Here is a 24,711-nt window from a genome sequence, read left to right as displayed (position 1 = left end):
GTGATGAGATCCTGAGGCCCATTGTTGTGCCATTCATCCGCCGCCATCCCTTCTTGTTTTAGCATGAAAATGCACAGGCCCATGTCACAAGGATCTGTACACAATTGAAGGTATCTCAGTTCTTCTATTGCCTGCATACTCACCAGACATCACCCATTTAGCATGTTTCGGATGCTCTGGATCGACAGCATGTTCCAGGTCCCAGGTCCCACCAGTAAAGCTCCTCCTTATCTCAGCTCACTGGTCACCATAACAACACCCACCCGTAGCACGCGCTCCAGCAGGTATATCTCACTGGTCATTCCCAAAGCCAACACCTCCTTTGGCCACCTTTCCTTCTAGTTCTCTGCTGCCAATGACTGGAACAAATTGCAAAAATGGCTGAAGTTGGAGACTTATATCTCCCTCACTAACTTTAAGCATTAGCTATCTGAGCAGCTTACCTATCGCTGCAGCTGTACACAGCCCATCTGTAAATAGCCCATCCAACTACCGACCTCATCCCTGTATTGTTTTTATTTACTTTTTTGCACACCGGTATTTCTACTTGCACATCATCATCTGCACATCTATCACTCCCGTGTTAATTTGCTAAATTGTAACTACTTCGCTACTATGGCCTATTTATTGCCTTACCTCCTTACTCCATTTGTACACACTGTATATAGATTTTTCTATTGTGTTATTGACTGTACCTTTGTTTATCCCATGTGTAACTCTGTTTGCTGTTTGTGTCGCACTGCTTTGCTTTATCTTGGCCAGGTCGCAGTTGTAAATGAGAACTTGTTCTCAACTGGCCTACTTGGTTAAATAAAGGTGAAATAAAATTTAAAAAATAAAAATGATATGGTGTTCACACCAGATACTGACTGGTTTTCTGATCCACGTCCCTACCATTTTTTAAAAAGATATCTGTGACCATCAGATGCATATCTGTATTCCCAGTCATGTGAAATCCATAGATTGGGGCCTAATTTATTTATTTCAAATTGACTGATTTCCTTATATGTGACCCGATTCAGGAAACTAGGCGTATGTCACAACTTCACAGGATAGCTGTTTGAACGTGTGCCTTAATAACAAACCTGTTAAATTATGAACCTTGTTGGTTAAGCCACAGAAAATGATTGGCTGAGATAATGAGTGGGCTGGGCATGCCGAGAGAAGAGTTCGGATTGTTCTGCCATATAGAGGGCTTCTGTCTATTTGAGCTTGTCAGTCTGTGTTGGTAATCCTGTCGAACACCGCTTTAAAAAAATGTATTGTGTATCAGAGCTGCATAAGTGTTGCTCTCCACTTTCTGGAGGATTAAGTTAGCTATATGTGTTAAGCTAAAGTGCACTGTTAGCTAGCCAGCTAACGTTAGCCAGCTGGCTCCCTAACTGACGTTATTATGGTATCAAGCATTGCACACGTACAGTATTATCCAAATACTGACTGTTAGCACTTGGTGGCCTATAGCAGCACACCAAAATAATAAGCTTTAGATGAGGCAGGTGAACTTGCAACCCCAACACTTCAACAACATTTGATATGAGATCCTCTCTAAGATTTATAGGAATATGGCTCTAAAAAATGTACAGCAACATCTCCCCCATAGGCATTCCTGTCTTCTCTGGAGATGTTATATCATTATATTGCTACTGCTGTATTACCAAAGGAATTATCTCAGTAAGTTTCAGAGATGGCCAGCATATGAATGTTATCCGATGTTAGCAAGTTAGTGAATTCATGAGCCTTATTTCTAAGGCTACATACTACGTACTTTAGTATGGGCTATTCTTATCCCTTTCCTGGGTAGCTTATCGGAGATAGACATAATGTGGAAATAATAAATAAGTAAAATAAAAGTCAGTCAGTAGTCAGTCAATCTAATAGTCAGTCAATCAGGCACTTGTGAGTGTCAGTTGTTGTGTGTGCATGTGTGTGATGTTGGGTTGAAGCTACTGACCCAGAAGCTTGGCTCGCTCACTCTTCTCAGGCTTTTGGGAGGGAGGGTGGACAATGAGCTTGTCGAAGCAGATGTAAGCAATGTCCCCACGCTCTCTAGCAGCTTTCATAGCTGAGATAAGTTCTTTCCACCTCTGACGCACAGGTTCTAAGAAGTCCTCATTGAGGAAGATGTTGGTTCCTCTCAAATTCTTGGCTCTCTCCAGATCTTCTCCTTGAAGCTTAGGAACTTGACCACTATCAGCCTGAGTCTGTAACCTGGGCTGGTTATAGGTTTTCCAGACATGTGGGTGCGCTCTGCCTCAATCTTCCTATGATCCGTTTGCAGCTCTTCAGTGATAATCTTTCTCACTTTCTCCTCAGACTCCATCCAGGTCTCATGTGGAGACTCTGATATCCCATCCACAACAATGTTATTCCTCCTAGATTGTCCTTCTAGACAGTCTGTTTTTCCAGTCATCTGTGATAATGATTCACAGACAGTGCTGAAGTCATCTTGTGTGGACATAGTTTGTTGTCATCTTGCTGCAAGTCTCTTTCAGAACATCCACATCTCCCTGGAAGAATTGTAAACTGTTCTTAAGTTCTTGGACTTCTCTGGTTAGATTGTCGATTCTTTTGTTAGTTGTGTCCACCAGTATTTGGACAAAGCTCTCAAAACTATTTACCTGATGCTGGTAACAATTGCTTACAGACATCAAATCAAATCAAAAACACATTTTATTGGTCGCGTACACATATTTGCTGATCTTTGCAAATTTGCAGGTGCAGCGAAATGCTTTTGTTTCGAGCTCCAACAGTCCATTAAATCCTAGTAAAAATTAAATAAAAAATAAAAAACACAATTTAAATATACAGTTGAAGTTGGAAGTTCACATACACCTTAGCCAAATACATTTAAACTCAATTTTCACAATTCCTGACATTTAATCCGAGTAAAATTCCCTGTCTTAGGTCAGTTAGGATCACCATTTTATTTTAAGAATGTGAAATGTGAGAATAATAGTAGAGAGAATGATTTATTTCAGCTTTTGTTTCTTTCATCACATTCCCAGTGGGTCAGACATTTACATACACTCAATTAGTATTTGTTTGCATTGCATATAAATTGTTTAACTTGGGTCAAACATTTCAGGTAGCCTTCCACAAGCTTCCCACATGTAGTTGGGTGAATTTTGGCCCATTTCACATGACAGAGCTGGTGTAACTGAGTCAGGTTTGTAGGCCTCCTTGCTCGCACATGCTTTTTCAGTTATGCCCAAAAATGTTCCATAGGATTGAGGTCAAGGCTTTGTGATGGCCACTCCAATACCTTGACTTTGTTGTCCTTAAGCCATTTTGCCACAACTTTGGAAGTATGCTTGGGGTCATTGTCCATTTGGAAGACCCATTTGCGACCAAGCTTTAACTTCCTGACTGATGTCTTGAGATGTTGCTTCAATATATCCGCATAATTTTCCACCCTCATGATGCCATCTATTTTCTTAAGTGCACCAGTCCCTCCTGCAGCAAAGCACCCCCACAACATGATGCTGCCACCCCTGTGCTTCACGGTAGGGATGGTGTTCTTCAGCTTACAAGCCTCCCCCTTTTTCCTCCAAACATGATGATGGTTATTATGGCCAAACAGTTCTATTTTTGTTTCATCAGACCAAAAAGTACGATCTTTGTCCCCATGTGCAGTTGCAAACCGTAGTCTGGCTTTTTTATTGCGGTTTTAGAGCAGTGGCTTCTTCCATGCTGAGCGGCCTTTCAGGTTATGTCAATATAGGACTCGTTTTACTGTGGATATAGATACTTTTGTGCCTGTTTCCTCCAGCATCTTCACAAGGTCCTTTGCTGTTGTTCTGGGATTGATTTGCACTTTTGGCACCAAAGTACATTCATCTCTAGGAGACAGAATGTCTCCTTCCTCAGCGGTATGACGGCTGCGTCCCATGGTGTTTATATTTGCGTACTATTGTTTGTACAGATGAACGTGGTACCTTCAGGCATTTGGAAATTGCTCCCAAGGGTGAACCAGATGAACAATTTTTTTTTCTGTGGTCTTGGCTGATTACTTTTGATTTTCCCATGATGTCAAGCAAAGAGGCACTGAGTTTGAAGGTAGGCCTTGAAATACATCCACAGGTACACCTTCAATTGATTCAAAGGATGCCTATTAGCCTATCAGAAGCTTCTAAAGCCATGACATAATTTTCTGGAATTTTCCAAGCTGTTTAAAGGCACAGTGAATTATAAATTAAATAATCTGTCTGTAAACAATTGTTGGAAAGATGACTTTTGTCATGCACAAAGTAGACATCCCAACCGACTTGCCAAAACTATAGTTTGTTAACAAGAAATTTGTGGAGTGGTTGAAAAAGAGTTTTAATGACTCCAACCTAAGTGTATGTAAACTTCCAACTTCAACTGTATATATTTTTTAAATAAATAAATATCAAAACGACCAATGTCAGAGACCGGAATAAAAACAAATATGCATAAAATGTATAGAAATATACATATAAGGGTGTGTAAATACAGTATGGAGAGTATATGAATAGAAAATATGTGTACAGCAGTAGTGAGATAGGATGAACCATAACTAGAATAGCTGTCACGTCCTGACCATAGAGAGCCCTTACTTTCTATGGTAGAGTAGGTCAGGGCGTGACTGGTTTTCTAGTTATTATTTTCTATATGGGGTTCTAGTTTAGTTTTTCTATGTTGGTGTTTGGTATGATTCCCAATTAGAGGCAGCTGGATATCGTCGTTGGGGATCATATTTAAGTAGCATATTTCCCCCTGTGTTTTATGGGATGTTGTTTTGAGTTAGTGTATGTTCCACCTCTTTGTTTGTTTCGTTCTTTCTTTGTTGTTTTGTGCGTTTCTAATAAATAATATGTGGAAACCATATCGCGCTGCAGCATGGTCCGATAATTATTCCAGTGAATGTGACAATAGCTGTTAGTAGATGACAATATAGATGAAAACTATAGACTTAGGCGAGGTAAAACTATAGACTTCCTTAACATTAGAGATCGCGCACCAGCTATTAACAAAGAGACACACTCCTCCCGTCTTCGTCTTCCCCGAGGCTTCCGTTCTGCTTTAACGATGCATGGACAAATCAGCAATTTGGATAATATATGTCCTGTTTCAGCCACAACTCTGAGAAACATACAATATTATAGTTCTTCGGGTCCCGTTAATAGGATACTCTCGAAAGGGGCTCGTTTTTTTCTCGTTCGCTAATAGAATGGAGGGTAGAGGCGGTTTATTTGCTCACCAACCTCATCAGGTTGCAGGTTCTTTTGCCTCTCTTGCGCTGTCGCTTCCTCTTTTGAGTCTCGCTAATTAGGGCCTGGTCTGGAGTAAGCAGAACGTCCAGAGTTGCTGACTTGTTGAAGTAGATGGCAGTGCCATCTTTTTGTCTAAACATTGCTCCCAATGTTATGTTTAAGTAGGCCTACTCACTCTAATCAATATTCTTGAAGTTGAACACTTGCACTCGCACACACAAGTACTGTTAAAGCTTCAGATATTGTACATTTGTGTTCTCCCATTTTTTTGATTGGAGGTTTGACTACAGTGCATTCGGAAAGTATTCGGACCCCTTGACTTTTTCCACATTTTGTTACAGCCTTATTCTAAAATGGATTACATTGTGCCACGTGTGCTCCCTCTCCAGCCTCTAGGTCACCAGGATGCTCGTTATAGTGCATACCTCTCACCATCGTTACGCGCACCTGCGAGTCATCAGACTTACCTGGACTCAATCACTTCCCTGATTATCTTCACTATATATGTCACTCCCTTTGGTTCCTTCCCCAGGCGTTATTGTTTCTGTTTCAGTTTCTTGTATGTGTTTGTTCGTGTGTCTTGTTTTGTATTATGTTTCTTTTATTAAATGTACTCACTCCCTGAACTTGTTTCCCGATTTCCAGCGCACGTGTTAAACGTTGTTATTTTCCCTCATCAATCTACACACAATACCCCATAATGACAAAGTAAAAAAAAGTTTTTAGAAATGTTACCAAATTTATAAAAAACAACTGAAATATTACATTTACATAAGTGTTCAGAGACTTTACTCTGTACTTTGTTGAAGAACCTTTGGCAGCGATTACAGCCTCGAGACGTATTGGGTATGACACTACAAGCTTGGCACATTATATTTGGGGAGTTTCTCCCAATCTTCTCTGCCGATCCTCTCAAGCTCTGTCAGGTTGGTTGGGGGCTGTTTCTGCACAGCTATTTTCAGGTCTCTCCAGAGATGTTATATCGGGTTCAAGTCTGGGCTCTGGCTGGGCCACTCAAAGACATTCAAGGAGCTGTCATGTGCCTTTAACTGAGTGGCTTCCGTCTGGCCACTTTACAATAAAAGCCTGACTGGTTGAGTGCTGCAGAGATGGTTGTCCTTCTGGAAGGTTCTCCCATTTCCACAGAGGAACTCTGGAGCTCTGTCAGAGTGACCATCGGGTTCTTGGTCACCTCCCTGATTAATGCTCTTCTCCCCCGATTGCTCAGTTTGGCCAGGCAGCCAGCTCTAGGAAGAGTCTTGGTGGTTCCAAACTTCTTCCATTTAATAATGATGGAGTGGCACAGGGGTCTAAGGCATTGCATCGCAGTGCTAGCTGTGCCACTTGAGATTCTGGGTTTGAGTCCAGGCTCCGTCGCAGCTGGTCTCCACCGGGAGACCCGTGGGGCGGTGCACAATTGGCCCAGCGTCGTCCGGGTTAGGGGAGGGTTTGGCCGGTAGGCATGTCCTTCTTCCGTCGCGCACCTGTGACGGGCCGCTGACACAGTCGCCAGGTGCACAGTGTTACCTCCGACACATTGGTGCGGCTGGCTTCCGGGTTAAGTAGGCATTGTGTCAAGAAGCAGTGCGGCCTGGTTGGGTTGTTTTTCGCAGAACTCATGGCTCTTGACCTTCGCCTCTCCCGAGTCCGTACGGGAATTGCAGCAATGAGACAAGACTATAACTACCAATTGGATACTACAAAATTGGGGAGAAAATGGGTTAAAAAAAAATTTAAACAATGATGGAGGCCACTGTGTTTTTCTGGACCTTCAATGATGCAGAAATGCTTTGGTACTCTTCCCCAGATCTGTGCCGAGACACAATCCTGTCTCGGAGCTCTACGGACAATTCGTTCAACCTCATAGCTTGGTTTTTGCTTTAAAATGCAATACAATATACAAAATACAAAATATTTAAGCAAATTATCCCAACCTGAGAACTACGACAGTGGAATGAATGGCTATACTGTTCTGATTAAGGAAGTTAGTTGAATCAAGAGGAATTCAGCAATGGTATTGTAAACATGATTTTGGTTTAACATTTTTTAGTGGGCATTAAGGCCACACAAAGGGGATGCAGCCAGGAAATTAAAGGCATTATCAAGTGCCTGTCAAATTGTGAATGAGAGACTGATGAAGTGTGTACAGCCTGTGCAAAAAACAAAGAGCTCATGCCTTTCATGCAACTTTTTTCAAATCATCATTAGAGCCACATCATGAAGCATCATGAAGCCTTAGAATGTATAAAAAATAATAAGTAAATCTTGTCTGCTAATAATACATGGATTTATTATACTTTTAAAAATATAGTTCCAAAGGTCTGCATCAGTGGCTTGTAGGCTATTAGTGGAAGCCAAGAGATGCTAAATGTGTTTATGTTAATTTACTGTCAATTACCGTGAGACCGGCAGCTATTTGCTTGACAATCACCGGCTGACAACATTTCATGACCGCCACAGCCCTAATCTCAACCCATTCAGTTTATATTTATTATACAGATAGGCACGTTTTATCTTGTCAGAGCGTGTTGTTTGTTTACACTTAAATAGGTTTGTGCAGAAACACCTGTGCGTAAAAGGGTCCGTGCGGTGAAGAAATGGAGATGCAGATGAAGGATCTTAATTTGTGCCAGTTTGCTACAGCAGGAAAATAATCCTGCAGCAACAGGAAATGTGAATTATTATGTGGATTATAAATAACGGAAAAATATTGTAGGGTTGATACATTTTACTTTACGGCAAATCAAATCTAAAATGTTTAATTGTAAATGACTAACTTTAGAAGTCTTTTTAAACCTTAAATACACTGCAAGTTTTGTCACGGCTTCCGCCGAGGTCGGTCCCTCTCCTTGTTCAGGCCGCGTTCGGCGGGCAACGTCACCGGTCTTCTAGCCATCGCCAATCCACCTTTCATTTTCCATTTGTTTTGTCTTGTTTTCCCGCACACCTGGTTTGCATTCCCTCATTACTCGTCTTGCACATAACCCTCTGTTTCCCCCTCATGTCTGTGTGTGGAATTGTTATATGTAAATGTATGTGTACTCCAGGCTGGCTTGCGCGGGGTTATTGTAACCCGTGTGTGTTTAGTTTTCTGAGTACCGTGTTTTGTTCGCCTCAATAAAATGCTCCGTTTGCTACCCATTTCTGCTCTACTGCGCCTGACTTCCCTGCAGCCAGTTACGCACTCCTTTACAAGTTTACATTTCCTGCTGTTCAGGACCATTCTCATCAACAAAAGAGTGATCAAATTAAGATCCTACTTGTTTCATTTGTGCCAACATTTCACCCTCACAACAAAACTAAAGTAAACTTAAACTGGAAAATTTAGATTTATCAGCATTTTTCCATTTAAGGTACTTGGTTAAATATGGATCTGTCAGATTTCTACCTCTTTCCACATGTATTCTACAATACAAAATAAAATAATAATGGTACTTTTCAAAGTTAAGGACAATCAGAAGAATTAACTTGGAACCATCTATTATGTGGCCTACTGTATGTGAGAGATCAATGGCTTGGTTCTCAATTGAATGGGGCTCATGCTGACAAAATTGCTTTGAACCAATAGGCGACTCAGGTTTAATAGACAATTAAGTGAATCCACACACAATCAAATTAGAGGATTTACTAAGGCGCTGAGAAAAAGGGGACCAAGAGAACCAGCTCACCAGTGGTGGTCGGTGCCGTTTAAGATGAGTAAGGACGATTATTTATGACCATGGCTTTATTTCTATTACAGCATATTGGATGATCATCATTCATATTCCTTTCACCCAGCTCAATATAACATTGATAAGTTTAGGCTACTAGATGATATAAAAATGTTCCCTATACCCATCATGAGGTTGCTACAACCTAGCCTATGAATGAAAGTTTGCAGGTGCACAGGTCGAGAGGTGCACAGGTCGAGAGAAATTTGAGTAATCACGCGGAGATGAGTGGCCAAGTCTGAGGCGCACGTGGACAACAGTGGATGCATCAATTCTGGCTACAAGTTTAAGCCTAAAGACAATCGCATAATGTCATTACAATACATGTAGGTGTTTTGTAGCAGATGTCTTTTTCCACTTATCAAATTGCGGGTGTACAGTGCACTGTTAGGGTTTGGATGCTGAAATGAATTTGTTAGTGGACGAATGTGCACGGGTAAATGATTGTTTGACAATCATTAAAATGCATAGCCGGCATGTCCATAAGGCTAGGGGAAGCTAAGCTTTCCCAAAAGTAAATTGAATTAAATTGCCAAATGATACAGCTTAATTAGCTTACTCCTGTCTATACAGAAATAGCCTACATAAAATCATTTAAAATAGGCTACTACACCAGAAAGCATGATTTGGTCACAGATGATCATTAGCTTCATAAAAAAAAGCTGTGCATTGTTTTAAATCGCATAGCCTACATTCGGAAGGGCCCGCAATTTGGGCAGCACCAGTTGCAAACACCAAATATATGTTGTGACTTCAGTGAAAAGCAGAGACACACAGCCAGGCATATCGCTATATTTAAAAATACAATCAGGGAAAAACTGTTTGGAAAACTAATGGCTATTGCTGTAAAAAGATGACAATGAAAAGACTCCAATCTGTCTTTTAGTTATCAAAATTCTTAACTTAATTGAGTGAACAGTAGCCTATCTTATTGGCACCAGCGGAGAACATCGGTCATTGCCACTTTGGTTTGTTTTTGGACAATCATTTCCTCCGTCATATTGTATTTGTGTCTCCCCTTTTTGTTTGCCAATTATATGGATCAGACAACATCGTTTTTATTGATCTGTTTGTCATTGTCAGCAGAGTAGGGTACCCTGTAATTTTATACAAAAACATTGTATAACATGTTTTTGTGCGTGCACTTGAGTGTCCTGTGCTAGTAAGAAATGAAATCTACTTTCACCCCTGATTATATGAAGCCCTACCTGGACACGGTCCAAATATTTTCAAGCCACATGTGCAGAATCTATTTAAATAGCAAACAGTTAAATAGGTCACACTTTATCTGTATAGTATTGTATCTGTAGATGCTCTACAGATGGTCATACTATTGTATATTTTATTTTATTCTGTGGCACCATCTTTTTATGGATGGAGGAGAGAAATAATAGATGCATTTCTAAACACTTTCCACAACTGATCTGAGTGCTTCGAAGCTCTATGAAACAGAATGACAGTTTAATGCTGTTAATCCCAATACAGAGCAAGAAGAAGACGGAGAGGAGATGTCAGAGGGAGGACAAAATCGCCATGACATCTTGTTTTTACTCTTGCTCCCTTGACAAACAAGGAAGCCGAATGAAACCAATAATTTCGTGATTCAATTCAATACCTGATTAGGAAAAAGGATGTCCTGATATAAAATAGATGGTTTAATTATAACCTGTCATTTGACTGTAAGCACAGGGCTGTTGGCTACACAGGATCGAATGTTCTTGATGGTAATGTACACCGTACTGCTCCAACAGAGAGAGAAGAGGAGTAGTTTAACAGGGCAGTAAGACTCTGGGGAAATTCACCTTTAATTAGTCCGGATACAGAATACATGGCAACAGACTGATCTGTGAAAGGTCAGGGCCGTGTAGGCACTGATTGGCAGAGTGTTATCCAATATCGATCATTTCAGCTGTAAAACGCTGAAACATGTGCATGCTTTAACCCCTGTTCCCTGACTACTGGTCTAGTTCAGAACCCACGGTATGTAGAAGAACTCACACTAACTCAACCAAATGTAAATAAAAAAATACATGTTGAACTGACGTCTCTGCCCAGTTGGTCTGGTGGAGTCACTAGTAGGAGAGTGTGTGGTGGGAGTGAGAGGTTCAGTGGGGTGAGTGTTGTGTGTGTGTGTGTGTGTGGGATGGATAGAATGAGAGCTGTATGCTCACCTCTGCCTGTACTGCAGTGCTGCAGTTTGTCGCTGTATATAGTCTCCTTCATGTACGCTCTCTTCCTGCAGCAAAGAATCAGTAAAAGACAGTCATGTAACTATATTTGACAATATAACTGCACCGTATTAAAGCTCAAATCCTTAATTGAAACAACAACGAAATTGTTATCCCGCCTCTGATTTGGTAAAAATCTGATGGGTGGGCCTGGAGAATTGTAACTACTCTTATATTCATACAAGTCAATATTACTTATATATATATATATATATAAAATTGGATGTATCAACTATGGATTATATCTTTAAACATTTAATTCCTGAGAGGCACACAGTAATGGTTGAACATATCCCTTGTAAACACCAGGTATGCTGTCACGACTTCCACCGAGTTTGGCTCCCCTGCCTGTTCGGGCAGTGCTCGGCAGTCGTCCCCTTTTCGTTTGTCTGTTGGTTTTGTCTTATTAGTTTCACCTGTGTGTATTTTAGTTTAATTAGCGTCCTTATATATAGTAGGTTGTCCCACCCTTGTTTTGTGCGGGATTGTTTTTTTTGTTACTCTGTCGAATGGTGGTTTTCGTATGTGTATTCTCCTGACTATTTGGTTCTGTGTTTGGGCTGGTCAATTGTATGCGCCCTGTACGTTGGCGTGACCGTTTTGTGCGCCGGAGAATAAATTGACGATCTTCTGAACCCTGCTCTCTGCGCCTGATTCCACCCACCACTCCTAGTATCCCGTGACATATGCACAGTGACTATAGTAGTAGCATCTTCATTTGATCACTTTTGTTACTGAGAATTTTCCTGTGTGGCAGGAAATGCAGAAGAGCTTTTTGATTTACATGAATTCACTGAAAACCTGCACTAACACATAGTTATATTAGCAGTGTTGCACTTTTCCTGTAGCCTACTTTTGCACAGTTAATAGCCTAACCACTGATCAAGCAGCATTGTGGACTAATATAAACATTCAAATCCAGTTGTTGCAGGATGATTTTGCTACAACAATACTGGTCAAATCAAGATCCTACATCTCTAAATGCTTGTTACCTGCTGCAGACGATGGAGATGGCCACCAAGGACACCAGGAAGACCACTCCTGCAGCCGCTGAGCCTGCAATCAGAGGCAGCTGCTCCCTTAGCTCTGATTTATACTCATCTGCACACCACACACAGACAGACAGAGAAAGCGAGAGAGAGAGTTGAGGGTGACATAACAGATAAGGGAGGGGAGAAGAGAAGAGAGGAAAGGAGAGAAGCCTTTACTAGCTCTGTGTGACTGTGGGGAATACAAGGACGTGTGGGTTAGTATCTGTGCAGACAGTCTCTCAGAGTTGACACGTTGCTTCCTGACACAGCTAAACCCCTAACACACTCAATAGGAATCAGAAGAACGCCTGCTAATCTCATCACAAATGTTGTATTACGTATCAGAGGGAGACTTGAGAAGTAAACAGAAACATTCATATCTATGGATCGGATTTAAAAGTATGTGTAGCTGTTCTGTCAATTCCAACTGAAACATACATTCTCCAGTGTTGATCTATAGTCATTCATATGTCAATGCATATTGTGTTTTGAAAGAACAGCATCACTTTTCATATTCTGCTGATATCATATGCAGGGTTCTCCCCAAAGAATGTAAGAGTGGTGCTGCGTCACCTTGTGGACGGCTGTGCCACTATGTAAAAAATAATATATAATTAAAAGAAAAACATGTTTGAACTTTATTTGTTATCATTCATTCAAAAACACAAAAACCTCTGAGTTCAAAAGAGCACCGCCCCCCGAAGAGATCACTCCCATGGTCGTACTCAGCAGTACCACCTTGTTAAAAAACCTGGAGAGAATCCTGATATGGGTTATAGTTGTATAATATTTTGTGGGTGCAGAATTTGCATGAAAGTCTTATTTTTGTTAACTTTTTATTGGGTTATTGTCTCTGACCATGACCGGAAAACTTTTCGAAGATTGATGACTCAACTATTTGGGGGGAAACGGATGCTGCTGCAACCCCAAGTCTTCCACAGGCACTGCTGCTAAACATCCCCGGTAATAAGCTACTCCACACTGTGAGCAGGCAGGGGCTCTCTGTTGGCTGTTTTCCTACACTACATTATGCAGCTGTGCCACTCACTATGGCTAACACCTCAAGTGTGCCATTTCCTAAAACAAATGGAAGTAGTCAGATGGTAGGGGTAGAAAACCCTGAACAGTAACTCACAGCCTTCTCTATCTCTTGAAACAAGTAGCCTACCTACTCTCAACGCAGAGGCAGGGGATGGGTCCCCATTGTTTACGGGCTACTCTGTTTGCACCCCTGGAGCTCTCCACTTATATGCCACACCCAGTGACCTTTGACCCTGCCCACCTGCATCTCATCAGGTCATCTGGGGCAGCAGGTAGCCTAGTGGTTAGAGTGTTGTGCCAGTAACCGAAAGGTTAATAGATCAAATCCCCGAGCTGACAAGTTCAAAATCAAAAAGTCGTTCTACCCCTTAACAAGGAAGCTAACCCACTGTTCCTAGGCCGTCATTGTAAATAACAATTTGTTCTTAAACTGACTTGCCTAATTAAATAAAGGTTCAATAAAAAGTCTGTCCAATGGGACCAGGACAAATCTCAGTCTTCAGCAAGCATTGGCAGAGTGGGGAGCATAAACCTCTGCCCTGCACATCAACACCTGGGCCACAACCCATGGACCATTTCTCTTGCAGCCCTAGACTCTCCCAACACATGCTAGTGTTAGGGCGTCACTGACCTATGTACTGTAAGTGCACTGTACTAGGATAGGGAACTTTATGTCTGGTTGTACTGTTAGCTTGTATTTTTTTAGTACCTTTATTTAACTAGGCAAGTTAGTTAAGAACAAATTCTTATTTTCAATGAAGGCCTAGGAACAGTTCAGGGGCAGAACGACAGATTCAGCTCGGGGATTTGAACTTGCAACCTTCCAGTCACTAGTCCAACGCTCTAACCACTAGGCTACCTGCCGTATGCAACTATCTGATAGCCATTACAACCATAGGCCTTAAGATGGCCGCCGGCCATTGTTGTTGTTATTATTATTGTTATGCAACCTAAGATGGCGGACAGTTTCAACTATATCTAAAGCGGCACCTCTATCGGAGTCCACTACCAATAGGTGGCGCTCTTTTTCAGTAGGAAACACTTTAATCCGGACGCAGGATAGTTTTGGAATATTAAAAAGAAACTGAATGTTAAAAGGAAATCATAATATCAAGGGAATATGTGTTTTAGGAAATATATTCACCATCTGCTCTGCGTCGACACATCTGTATTGCAGTAATACCCAGTTAGCAGGGAAATGTTTAAATTTACTACTATACTATATTCAGCCTCCCACACCAAGTCCACAGACACAACTCCCACACCAAGTCCACAGACACAAAGACCCACATGGCATGATTGTGTCACCCATGCACGCACACACACACACACACACACACACACACACACACACACACACACACACACACACACACACACACACACACACACACACACACACACACACACACACACAAACACACACAGAACCTACCATCTGTCAGGGTTTGGAAGAACTGCTTGCTGCTGTATTTGCCGAAGCCTGCCACCGTCCTGGCACGGACCTGTACCATGTACATGATGCCTGGCCTCAGGCCCTCCACACGGGCAGTGTTGGTCTGGCTGCGCACCATGGTCGAATTCAACTCAGTGTGGTCCTGTAACAGACAGGGAGATATGGAAAAAGAGGAGAACGAGATATATAATATTACATTTGCTCATCACACAGGCCCTGAAGCCTTCAGGCGGTGGAGTGAAGTAACACACCTCAAGTCAACCCATTATCCCATTTCAGACAGTACATAATAACCTGTGGACTTAGATAACAACATTTTCTTGGTCCCTTTTCCTCTTTAGGTTTGTGTATAAGTTTATAATGGATGGTGGATTTCCACATCGGCCTCCACTGTTGCACTCTTTATATAGCCATAGAGGGGCTTGGATTAGGCCAATGGGAATTAGGCTTTTCACATACACAAAGTATGTCATTTTTTAAATATTTTAATTGGGCCACATAAAACCAGAAATAGGGACAAGGATCAATACGTGGGAGGTGTTGAGAGAAAAAAAAGAGTTCCAAACATCATCCCCACATTAGATTTTTCCTCTATCATGCTGCAGAATATTGGTAACTGATCCTGGTTTTAGAATCCATGCATAGAGCTATTCATCATCAACCATCACCTGGAGTTAACACACACTTATCTCCTTTCAGATCACCGGCTCATCTCAGCCCACCTTTTCACTGGCATTGTGTGTGCTCAGAGAGCGCATGGCATTTGCTTTTTCTTTCTCTGTTTGCTTTCATCTCTCTCTATCTCCACAGACTCTTCCCTCGGTGGAGGGATGAGAGCAAACAGGCGCAGGGGGTGGTGGAAAAACACTGAGACGTGTTCAGGTTAGCCTACGACCAGAATGAAGGGATATAGGAAAAAGAGCTTGTGTGAGATTTGGAGAGCATACATCTCTTTGCGTACTGTACACAAAGAGTGAGTGTATATACCACCAGCGGCTGGTGGCACCTTAATTGGGGAGGAAGGGCTCGAATGGAATAAATGGAATGGTATCAAACACATGCTTTCCATGTGGTTAATACCATTTCATTTACTCCATTGCAGCCATTACTAGGAGCTGTCCTGTCCTCAGCAGCCTCCTGTGGTATGTACATTCTTCTCTCTAACCTTTATTTAACCGGGAAAGGCTCATTGAGATTTGAAATCTCTTTTTCAAGAGCGTCCTGGCCAAGATAGGCAGCACCAAGTTATTGCACAATTACAGAGAGACAACTTGAAAAACTACAAGCAATCTAGTAAACACCATAGAATTCACAAGAGTATAACCAAATCATAAACAGCTAATTAAAAAAACATGTTCAGTGTTTAGCATGTGTTTAGTAAGTGTTTAGTGAGAATGTGACTTGGTATTTGTATTTCAGGCTAGGTCTGCTGGTGTACATAAAAACTTGACACATTTTGCCTGCTACTTTCAGTATCTATTCCATAGTGGTACTTGATAACAGGAAAAGTGTGTGCATACACAGCAGAAACACAAACACAGCCGACCCACAGAGACACAGCCAGGAAGGGAGAGCTCTCCTCAGCTAATGGAGGCTCTGACCTTTCTCTATCAGAAGATAAACACTGAGCCGAAATGAGATGCAACTGAAACCCTGAAAGATAGCTGCTCCTTACAGATGTAGGATCATAATTTCATTACTCTATTGTTGCTGAGAGTTTATCTGCACTCCAGGAAGTGCAAACTTGTAGTGTATTTAAGGTTTTAAAAGGCTTTTAAAGTTTGACATTTCCACTTTAAAATGTCAGACTTGATTTACCTTAACGGAAAATCTATCAACTCCTTCAAAAAATGTTTTCCTGCTGTAGCAAACTGGCTTAAATTAAGATCCTACATCTGTACACTCTTAGAAAAAAAGGTGCTATCTAGAACCTAAAAAGGTTCTTCGGCTGTCCCCATAGGAAAACCTTTTGAAGAACCATTTTTGGTTCCAGGTAGAACCCTTTTGGTTTTGAACCCAAAAAGGTTCTACCTGAAACCAAAAGGTTATCCTATGCGGGCAGCCGAAGAACTCATTTGGAACTCATTTTTCTAAGAGTATAGCAATGCACTGCCTAAATGACAAGGTCCAGCGCAGAATTAGATACAGGGGACTTTGAATAATGCCTGGCTTTCCTTAAATGCCCAAGGCCACTTATCTCTCTTCCCCAGAAATGCCTGATTGCACCACCCTCCCAATCCCATCCCTCTGAAGCTCCAACCCACCCTACCCTTGGCCTTATCCTCGCCTGGACTGGCCTCTTTAAATATTTGGGAGGGGTGGAGAGACTCCCAGAGCTGCGGAGGTGGACTGTGAACTGAACTCTCAACAGCCTTGCAGTGTTCAGCCTTGCAGTGTTCAGCCCTGCAGTGTTCTGTGGCACTTCAGTCAAAGCCGACGGATGAATATGCCTTGTTGCCTTGCCATTTCACTTTCAATAGCAGAATGCACCTTGCCTTCACGTCAATATTCTCACCGCTTATCATCACACCAGCTTTGATGCTCAGCAAGAAGGCCAAGATGGCATCCACTACCTCAACACAGGCTAGAAAGGGAATTCTCCTCACACAGGCAGAGAATGTGGAATGGAGTTTGTACTGGAGCATTACTTGGGGTAGGACTCTTCTCCTACATAATGGGATATTGTGACAGGGAGTGCTGACATTATCAGTATGCTGTCCCATCGGGAAACCAACCGCTTCTTCATTGTCTGCACAGTCTAAAAAGAGCAAGAAAAGGAATAAGAGGAAGAGAAGAGAGAAAAAAAACCTTTGGTAGAATAGAGATGACCTTATCTCTGCTTTCACTGGTCAATCGTTGCAATCCAGGCCCGATCCCCAATCTAAACCACCCCCAAGGCTCCAGACATTCTCTGGCGAGTGCAGCTGGGCGACTGGCATTTAAAACACAGAAACACTGGACGGGGGGTGGTGAAATTAGGAAGGGAATGGCAGGACAGGACTCAACATGTTACTCTGGCCCTCCATACACAATTATCTATTTCACCAGGTATGATCCCTATTCCAGGGCTGTTCTTTTTTAGTGAATATCAAATATGTCTAATACTCCACTCAGCATCATGCGAGCTAGAGTGGGCGTCTTCAATGACTTCATGGGATAAAAACTTAAAAGGCTTCACTTTTAGTTGTGACCCATTTTCCTTTTGCCCAGACAGAGGTGAATAAAGCTATCATATTAGGCAAGTAGATCAAAGAGAATGGAAGTACAACAAAGCGTTCAGACCAGTATCCATGCAATTTCATCCAGGATTCTCTCCATTCTTCTCTGTGGGGGAGTCTAACCTGGTCCTGGGGTAATAGCAGAATTCATTATTCTCCTTCCAAGCCAGGAACCCCTGAATCCCAGCGTGATGTGTGTGGAGCCATCTTTCTGAGGGTTTCAGTGAAACCAGCAGGAGTTTCAGGTTCTCTCTTCTTCTCTACTTTGCAATATGACTGCGGTCCAGGCAAATATCCCTATTCATATCTTGACGATATTACTATTTTATCCCTGAGGAAATTATTGTGTTCAGCACTGTGTTGTGTCTTTGGAAACACTGTGGGAGTCTTGAAATGAAACCACCTCATCCTAAACCCGTGATTTTCACTCAGACTTCTGCTATGATGAAAAAGGTGTGTCTCTATACTGAAATATTACTACTGTCTCAGGACAGAAGAGAAATACAGAAACTGCCAAAGCTCTAGATAGCTTAGCGGATGGGGAGAGACGCACACATTTATTTTTTCAACTAGGCAAGTCAGTCAACAAGAAATTCTTATTTTCAATGGTGGCCTAAGAACAGTGGGTTAACTGCCTTGTTCAGGGGCAGAACAACAGATTTTTACCTTGTCAGCTCGGGATTCGATCTTGCAACCTTTCAGTTACTAATTCAACATTCTATCCACTAGACTACCTTCCACCCCACAGACAAAGGCAGAGAGATGAAAACAATTGTGGTCCTGTCCATTAAAAGTAACAATGCTAAAATTGCTAGTTACTTTGAAGCAACTTAGCCGGTTTAAATAGGCCAGCTAGAGTGTTGCTAGCCTCCCTCTTCTCGTGCTGTCAGAACTGGACACAAAGTGCTTATTAATAACAGCCTCTCACCGAATCCCAAGACAACAACGAAGTCATCAGAGGACATAGAGGGTTTTGACCAAACTCTCTGAAAGAGCACATTTGACAGTTATGTTGGATGATAGACAATATTACAGTAACTGCAGGCTTTATGGGTGGACAGGACTGTAAACACAGTCTTTTCAATAAAAACCACCCTATCCATGAACTCCATAGGTATGACCATACTATTTCAGAGAGGAAAAGAAGAGAGCCAGAGAAGGATATTGACAGAAGACTGTAGAGGTGCAGCAGGTACAGAGGGAAAATGAAAAGGGAATGGACACAACAATGGAGAAGCACACTGTAAAACAGAGTGAGAGAAAGACCAAGAGGGAGTAGGGAGCTATTGAGGAAACGGAGAGAGCCAGAGCGAGGCTAGGGCGATGGAGTTGATATAAGACCAGAGAGAGACTACAGGGCAGCCCTCTCTAAGCATAGGGGAAGCTGCATGTTTAGTACCTAATGATATAGAGCTGAGAGGCCGTGTGTGCTGCCTCTACTCAGGGGAGAATAGGCTGTGTGGAGGAGCCACGGGTTAGACAGGGCTAGCGGAAGGATCCAGCCTAAGAGAACACCTTTCACACAAATTAGGTCCAAGAACTGCAGTATCCTAGCAACCCAGTGCTCTGTGCTCATCTAAAGCAGACTCCAGTTAAACGCAATTAATGGACAATTATCAACGTTGCTAAGGCAATCTCAGGCACACGCTTTCCAAGGCAACCGGGGGAATGACTCAAACAGGAGGGTAGAATCAAATTACACCAAACGTGTCAAGTGTAATGGCACATGAATATTGAGTCTGATGGGGAAAAGGATAAATAAAGGAATAAAGGCTAATATTCCCAACAAGCTTGGTAGACCAATACCAGCCCAGAATATTCACCCATCAGAGACAACATTCTGGGTGTCTTTCCATTGAAAGTAAGGGAGATGCCCCTGGTAGACAATAATGATCTGCTCGTGTAATCTAGTTCTTATTACAAACATTGAACTTGAAAATACTGTCTTACCTTCTCGTAGTACCTCAGTTCATAGTCCAGGATGATTCCATTGGGCTGCTCTGGCTGTGGCCATGACAACGTGAAGCTCTTCATGGTGGAGCTAACCTGGTGCATGATGGGAACCATGGAGGGAGCTGAGGGAACAGACAAACATGAGGTAAGGTTAACTGTCTGGATATGTCCTTAGCATTCTTTAGTATAGGAACAGTCCCACTGTACATGTTTCATCAATGTTGTGAAATAAAGGTATTTTGTGCTGAAACTGAAACTGAAACTGTATGAAGATTTGAATTGTGTTTTCCTATAGGTAGGAAGAAAACACATGCTTGACTGAAGAGTCACATTTCATTGAATGGGTTTCAAATCTCTTACGAAACACTACAGATGTATGATGTCTTCATATCATTCCTTTGAGCAGGACTGAGGTATCCTTGGTCTTAGTATTTCTATTACAAAAATGATATGGCATTGAACTGAGCTCACTTTATAGCACATTTGATTTTCAGTCTTCTTTCCCCCTTACAGAGAGCAATAAAGTTTAAATGCACATAACATGTTTAATGAATTAAACTGCCTGTTCATTTCCTCCCTCTCTCCCTGCTACCACTCCAATGCCCCAGGCCACCATCTCCACCAACCCATCATCTTAACCCAGGGGAGGGATGGAGTGCACATCAGCAAGCCCTGCACCAGGGATGGAGAGAGGAGGAGTGTTGGACATTACCCTCAGAGCCAATATCACAGACACATTATTACTTAATGGTGTATCTGTTTGTATATGTTTTTCTTACAGCCCAGCAGTTCAATGTGACTGAGCCACCTTACTGCAGCAGCAGGAGGAGATGTTAGTATTGTTAGGTGGCTGTCTGTACACTGCTGCTCTGGCTGATAGAAGCGTGGGGATAGTCGTCAGTCAGTGAGAGGATGCTCTCTGGCTCTCTCTTTCATGCACTGCTGCTCCAGCTTTGCGCCGCATTATGAATTACGTCGAGGTTGGCTAGGGGTGAGGCAGCAGCCTATTCAACTCAAGCAGACTATTTCATTCAATTCATTTTTTACTTCCTTTAATTTGAAGATTTCATTTTTGGACTATGAGATATGAAATTGGCTAGATTTTAGGGAGTGAAAGTCTAGCTAAATGGATTGGAATATCCTCAACACAAATGTTTAATATTTTTGGACCACTTGTACAATAAAGCGAGCACACAAACCAAAGTCATAGGGTTTATGTTGAGCGGTGAACGGAACAGGCCAAACTATATTTGACAAGTAACGCTATATATACTGTATATATGTATGTGTGTGTGTGTGCGTGTGTGTGTTTGTGTGTGTGTCTCTCTCTTGTCTGTTGTCACAGACTTCAGCTGGCATTAGGCTGAGTGAATTAGGAGCCAAATCAGAGAGGAGGGAGAAAAAACACTCAGTTCTCTAAGAAAATAAATCTGGTATGCTAGACTAGACCTCATGCTCAGGTCTGAATAATGGCTGTCTGAGTAATAGCCACAAAAACTCAAAGAAGCCATTTGACATTTTGTCACGTTCGTCGAATGGAGGAGACCAAGGCGCAGCGCAATGTGAATACATGATACTTTTAATAAAGATAGACACTAAACAAACTGTACAAAATATCAAAACGAACGTGCCGCTATGATACAAACGTGCAAACACAGGCAACTAGACATAGACAATAACTCACAAAATACCCAAAAAAGATGGCCGCCTAAATATGGTTCCCAATTAGAGACAACGATAAACAGCTGCCTCTAATTGAGAACCAATCTAGGCAACCATAGACATACATAAACACCTAGATGGTAAACAATCCCATAAACCTACAAAACCCCTAGACAGTACAAAAACACATACATCACCAATGTCACACCCTGACCTAACCAAAACAATAAAGAAAACAAAGAATACTAAGGTCAGGGCGTGACAGTTCCCCCCCAAAGATGTGGACTCCCGGCCACACACCTAAACCAATATGGGAGGGTCTGGGTGGGCATGACTCACATTTGGTAAAATTCTGTCGGGCTCAGTTCCAGCTAAACTTGGGCCGAGAGAGGAAGTCAATTGTTCACAAAAAGTGAGTTTCTGATGGAGAGCTACAAAAGTAAGTAAATAGAGTAACTCAGACTGAAATAACTAAGCTATTTTGGCAAACGTGTGTACTGTAGCTCTCCATGCTCACATTTTAGACCTACACTAACAAAAAAAGGTGCTATCTAAAACCAAAAAGAATTCTTCAGCTGTCCCCATAGGATAACCCTTTTTGGTTCTAGGTATATCCCTTTTGTTCCAGGTAGAACTATTTTGGGTTCCATGTAGAACCCTTTGCACAGAGTGTTCTACATGGAACACAAAGGGGTTCTACCTGGAACCAAAATGGGTTCTAACTGGAACCAAAAAAAGTACCCTAATTGCTCACGGATGATAGACAGCTCATACTCATTCAACATACAGTATTTACTGCTTCTTCACTCCAGTTTTGAAAGCTTCCTTTGTAACTGCTTACATTCTCCTGAATGTTTGCTTAGCCAAATAGGTATATGTGGTCTCTTGTTTCTGCATCTCCATGCGCCATGCAAAAGGGTAGATGAGCTTGGTGCGACAGGAGAGGGAATATTTTGAGGGAATTTTCTGTTGAGGTGGAGTGAAAAAAATAGAGATCCCCCCCCGAATATCAGGCTATAATTTGTAATATGACAAGTTACTAGAGAGACATTGATGTCTTCATAATCATTTTTTGAATTATTGGGCTTCATGTAGCCAATCCATTTTTATTGGCCAAGGTAAACCAGCAGTGCTCTCAAAGGCCTGCCTCAGCGTGTTGCTCTTTTTATGTCTCCAAGATGTGTGTGGATTTACAAGGAGGAAAATGTGTAGAGGAGAAATTGAACAAGCAAGATAAGGGCGGTAAAACTGTCAAGAGTTCCAATCCTCTGAGAACCCTCAATTCTCACAAGGTAAGAATATCCCATCGGAGACCTAAAGGACGAAGCAGCAGTCCCCAGGCATTACCAGGGGAATCCTACTTCCTCATATCCCAAGACTGCTTCCCAAAATAATAAGGCAGAGCTTGTTGGAAGAAAGGTACAAAGAAAGTTCATCACATACTGTATATCAGACAAAACTATGTTACCTTTTTATCAGGTAATCTACATCAATAGGAAAGTCTCATTACGGAGTGGGACAACATGTCCCCGGCTTCCTTTACCAATTTGGATCAAAATTACAATGAACAAAAATATAAACGCAACATGTAAAGTGTTGGTCCCAAGTTTCATGAGCTGAAATAAAAGATTCCAGAAATTGCCCATGTGCACAAAAATCTTATTTCTCTCATTGTGTGCAAACATTTTTTACATCCCTGTTAGTGATAATTTCCCCTTTGCCAAGATCATCCATCCACCTGACAGGTGTGGTATATCATCTTCAGTGGGAAAATCGATGATATGTACCCCATTCCTGGAAGGTGAAAAAATGTCCCAGTACTTCCATGCCCGGCATACTCACCAGACATGTCACCCACTGAGCATGTTTGGGATGCTCTGGATCGTACGACAGCATGTTCCAGTTCCCGCCAATATTCCCGGGACAACATTCTACAGGCCACAATATACAGCCTGGTCAACTCTATGCGAAGGGGGTGTGTTGCGCTGCATGAGGCAACTGTGTGAAGGTATCTACTGTGTGACCAACAGATGCATATCTCAATACCCAGTCATGTGAAATCCATAGATTAGGGCCTAATGAATTTATTTCAATTGACTGATTTGAACTGTAACTCAGAAAATGTTTAAAATGGTTGCATTTTTTGATAGGTGTACATTATTTTTTTTCTGTCTTAATACAATTTGTTTTATTTATCTATCTTTTCTTCCTGTACACATTGTTTTCTCTTTTTTCACTCTCTCTCACTCTCTTTCTCTCAGTCTCTGTGAATGTTTTATAGCTCTAGATAATGCTTCTACTCAGGCGCAGGAAGTGTTGAGCATCAGGGATTCCTCACACAGAGACAGACAGTCCTCCTGATAGCCAGACATAGCCTGTTATCTCACAGAGTTATTCGTCTGAACGTCTACTGCCTAGGGGAATATTTCCATCTGTTTCTTTTTTTCTTATTTACAAGATGTTGGTTCAGATGCAATTTCCAAATGTCCCGATAGGACACAGGAGACAAACGGACCAGAACACAAGAGCTTTCTGTGATAAGATATTAAATATAGCTAACTGCCAGTGGCTACTGTAGCTACTCTTATACCTTGATTTTATTCTGTATTTTTCTGAGGTGTTTACTTATGTGTATATGGTGCCAAATAATACAGTCATTGCAAGCCTTTCCTGTCTCATCTAATGGTGTCATGGGTGAATGAGCTTCGGTAAGGAAGGACAGACCCCTATGACTGCAGAATACTAGTGACATGGAGGATGGGATTAGCTGATGCAGTGATTCTTGAATCCTCATAGATTGAAAATGCCTGGAAATATATATTCCATGAGAAATTGAAATGCAGTCTTACTAGTGTAGGAAGCAGAGCTTCTATGAGTAACCGTCTGAAGCTGTTCAATGATTAGTACAGTTTATGAGAGCACTATGACAGATTTTCGGCTTGGGAATTCAAGAGTCTGTCTGATGAATTCAAATACTCTAAGATCACACTGATGGAACAAAGAACAAAATCTCTCTCTACAAATTGACACACGGTTTAGTGTTCTTTTTGAGAGGCTTAGGTTAACATGGATCCCTTTATGTAGACCAATGCAACTTTTGACCAGACATCTCCTACCCATGGAACAGTAGACACGTTTTAAATGTACCTGAGCGGAGTGTGTGTACTGTAAGAAGTGT

At 41.8% G+C, this 24,711-nt stretch overlaps 1 protein-coding gene across 1 annotated transcript in view; it reads right to left on the bottom strand.

The window, feature by feature from the left end:
• The window catches only part of LOC112260259 (ephrin type-B receptor 1), a 169,386-nt gene that overhangs the window by 26,184 nt on the left and 118,491 nt on the right, over positions 1-24,711 (bottom strand). Inside the window, exons 6-9 of the mRNA XM_042312152.1 lie at positions 19,869-19,993; positions 14,680-14,842; positions 12,165-12,273; positions 11,117-11,180 (exon numbers count right to left, since the gene is read on the bottom strand). Of these exons, the coding sequence (XP_042168086.1) occupies positions 11,117-11,180; positions 12,165-12,273; positions 14,680-14,842; positions 19,869-19,993 (461 nt within the window). The remainder of the gene's footprint in view (positions 1-11,116; positions 11,181-12,164; positions 12,274-14,679; positions 14,843-19,868; positions 19,994-24,711) is intronic.

The sequence above is a fragment of the Oncorhynchus tshawytscha genome, linkage group LG01 (assembly GCF_018296145.1).
Source record: "Oncorhynchus tshawytscha isolate Ot180627B linkage group LG01, Otsh_v2.0, whole genome shotgun sequence".
In the NCBI taxonomy this organism is placed as follows: Eukaryota; Metazoa; Chordata; class Actinopteri; order Salmoniformes; family Salmonidae; genus Oncorhynchus; species Oncorhynchus tshawytscha.
This window is presented reverse-complemented; position numbering and strand designations above follow the sequence as displayed.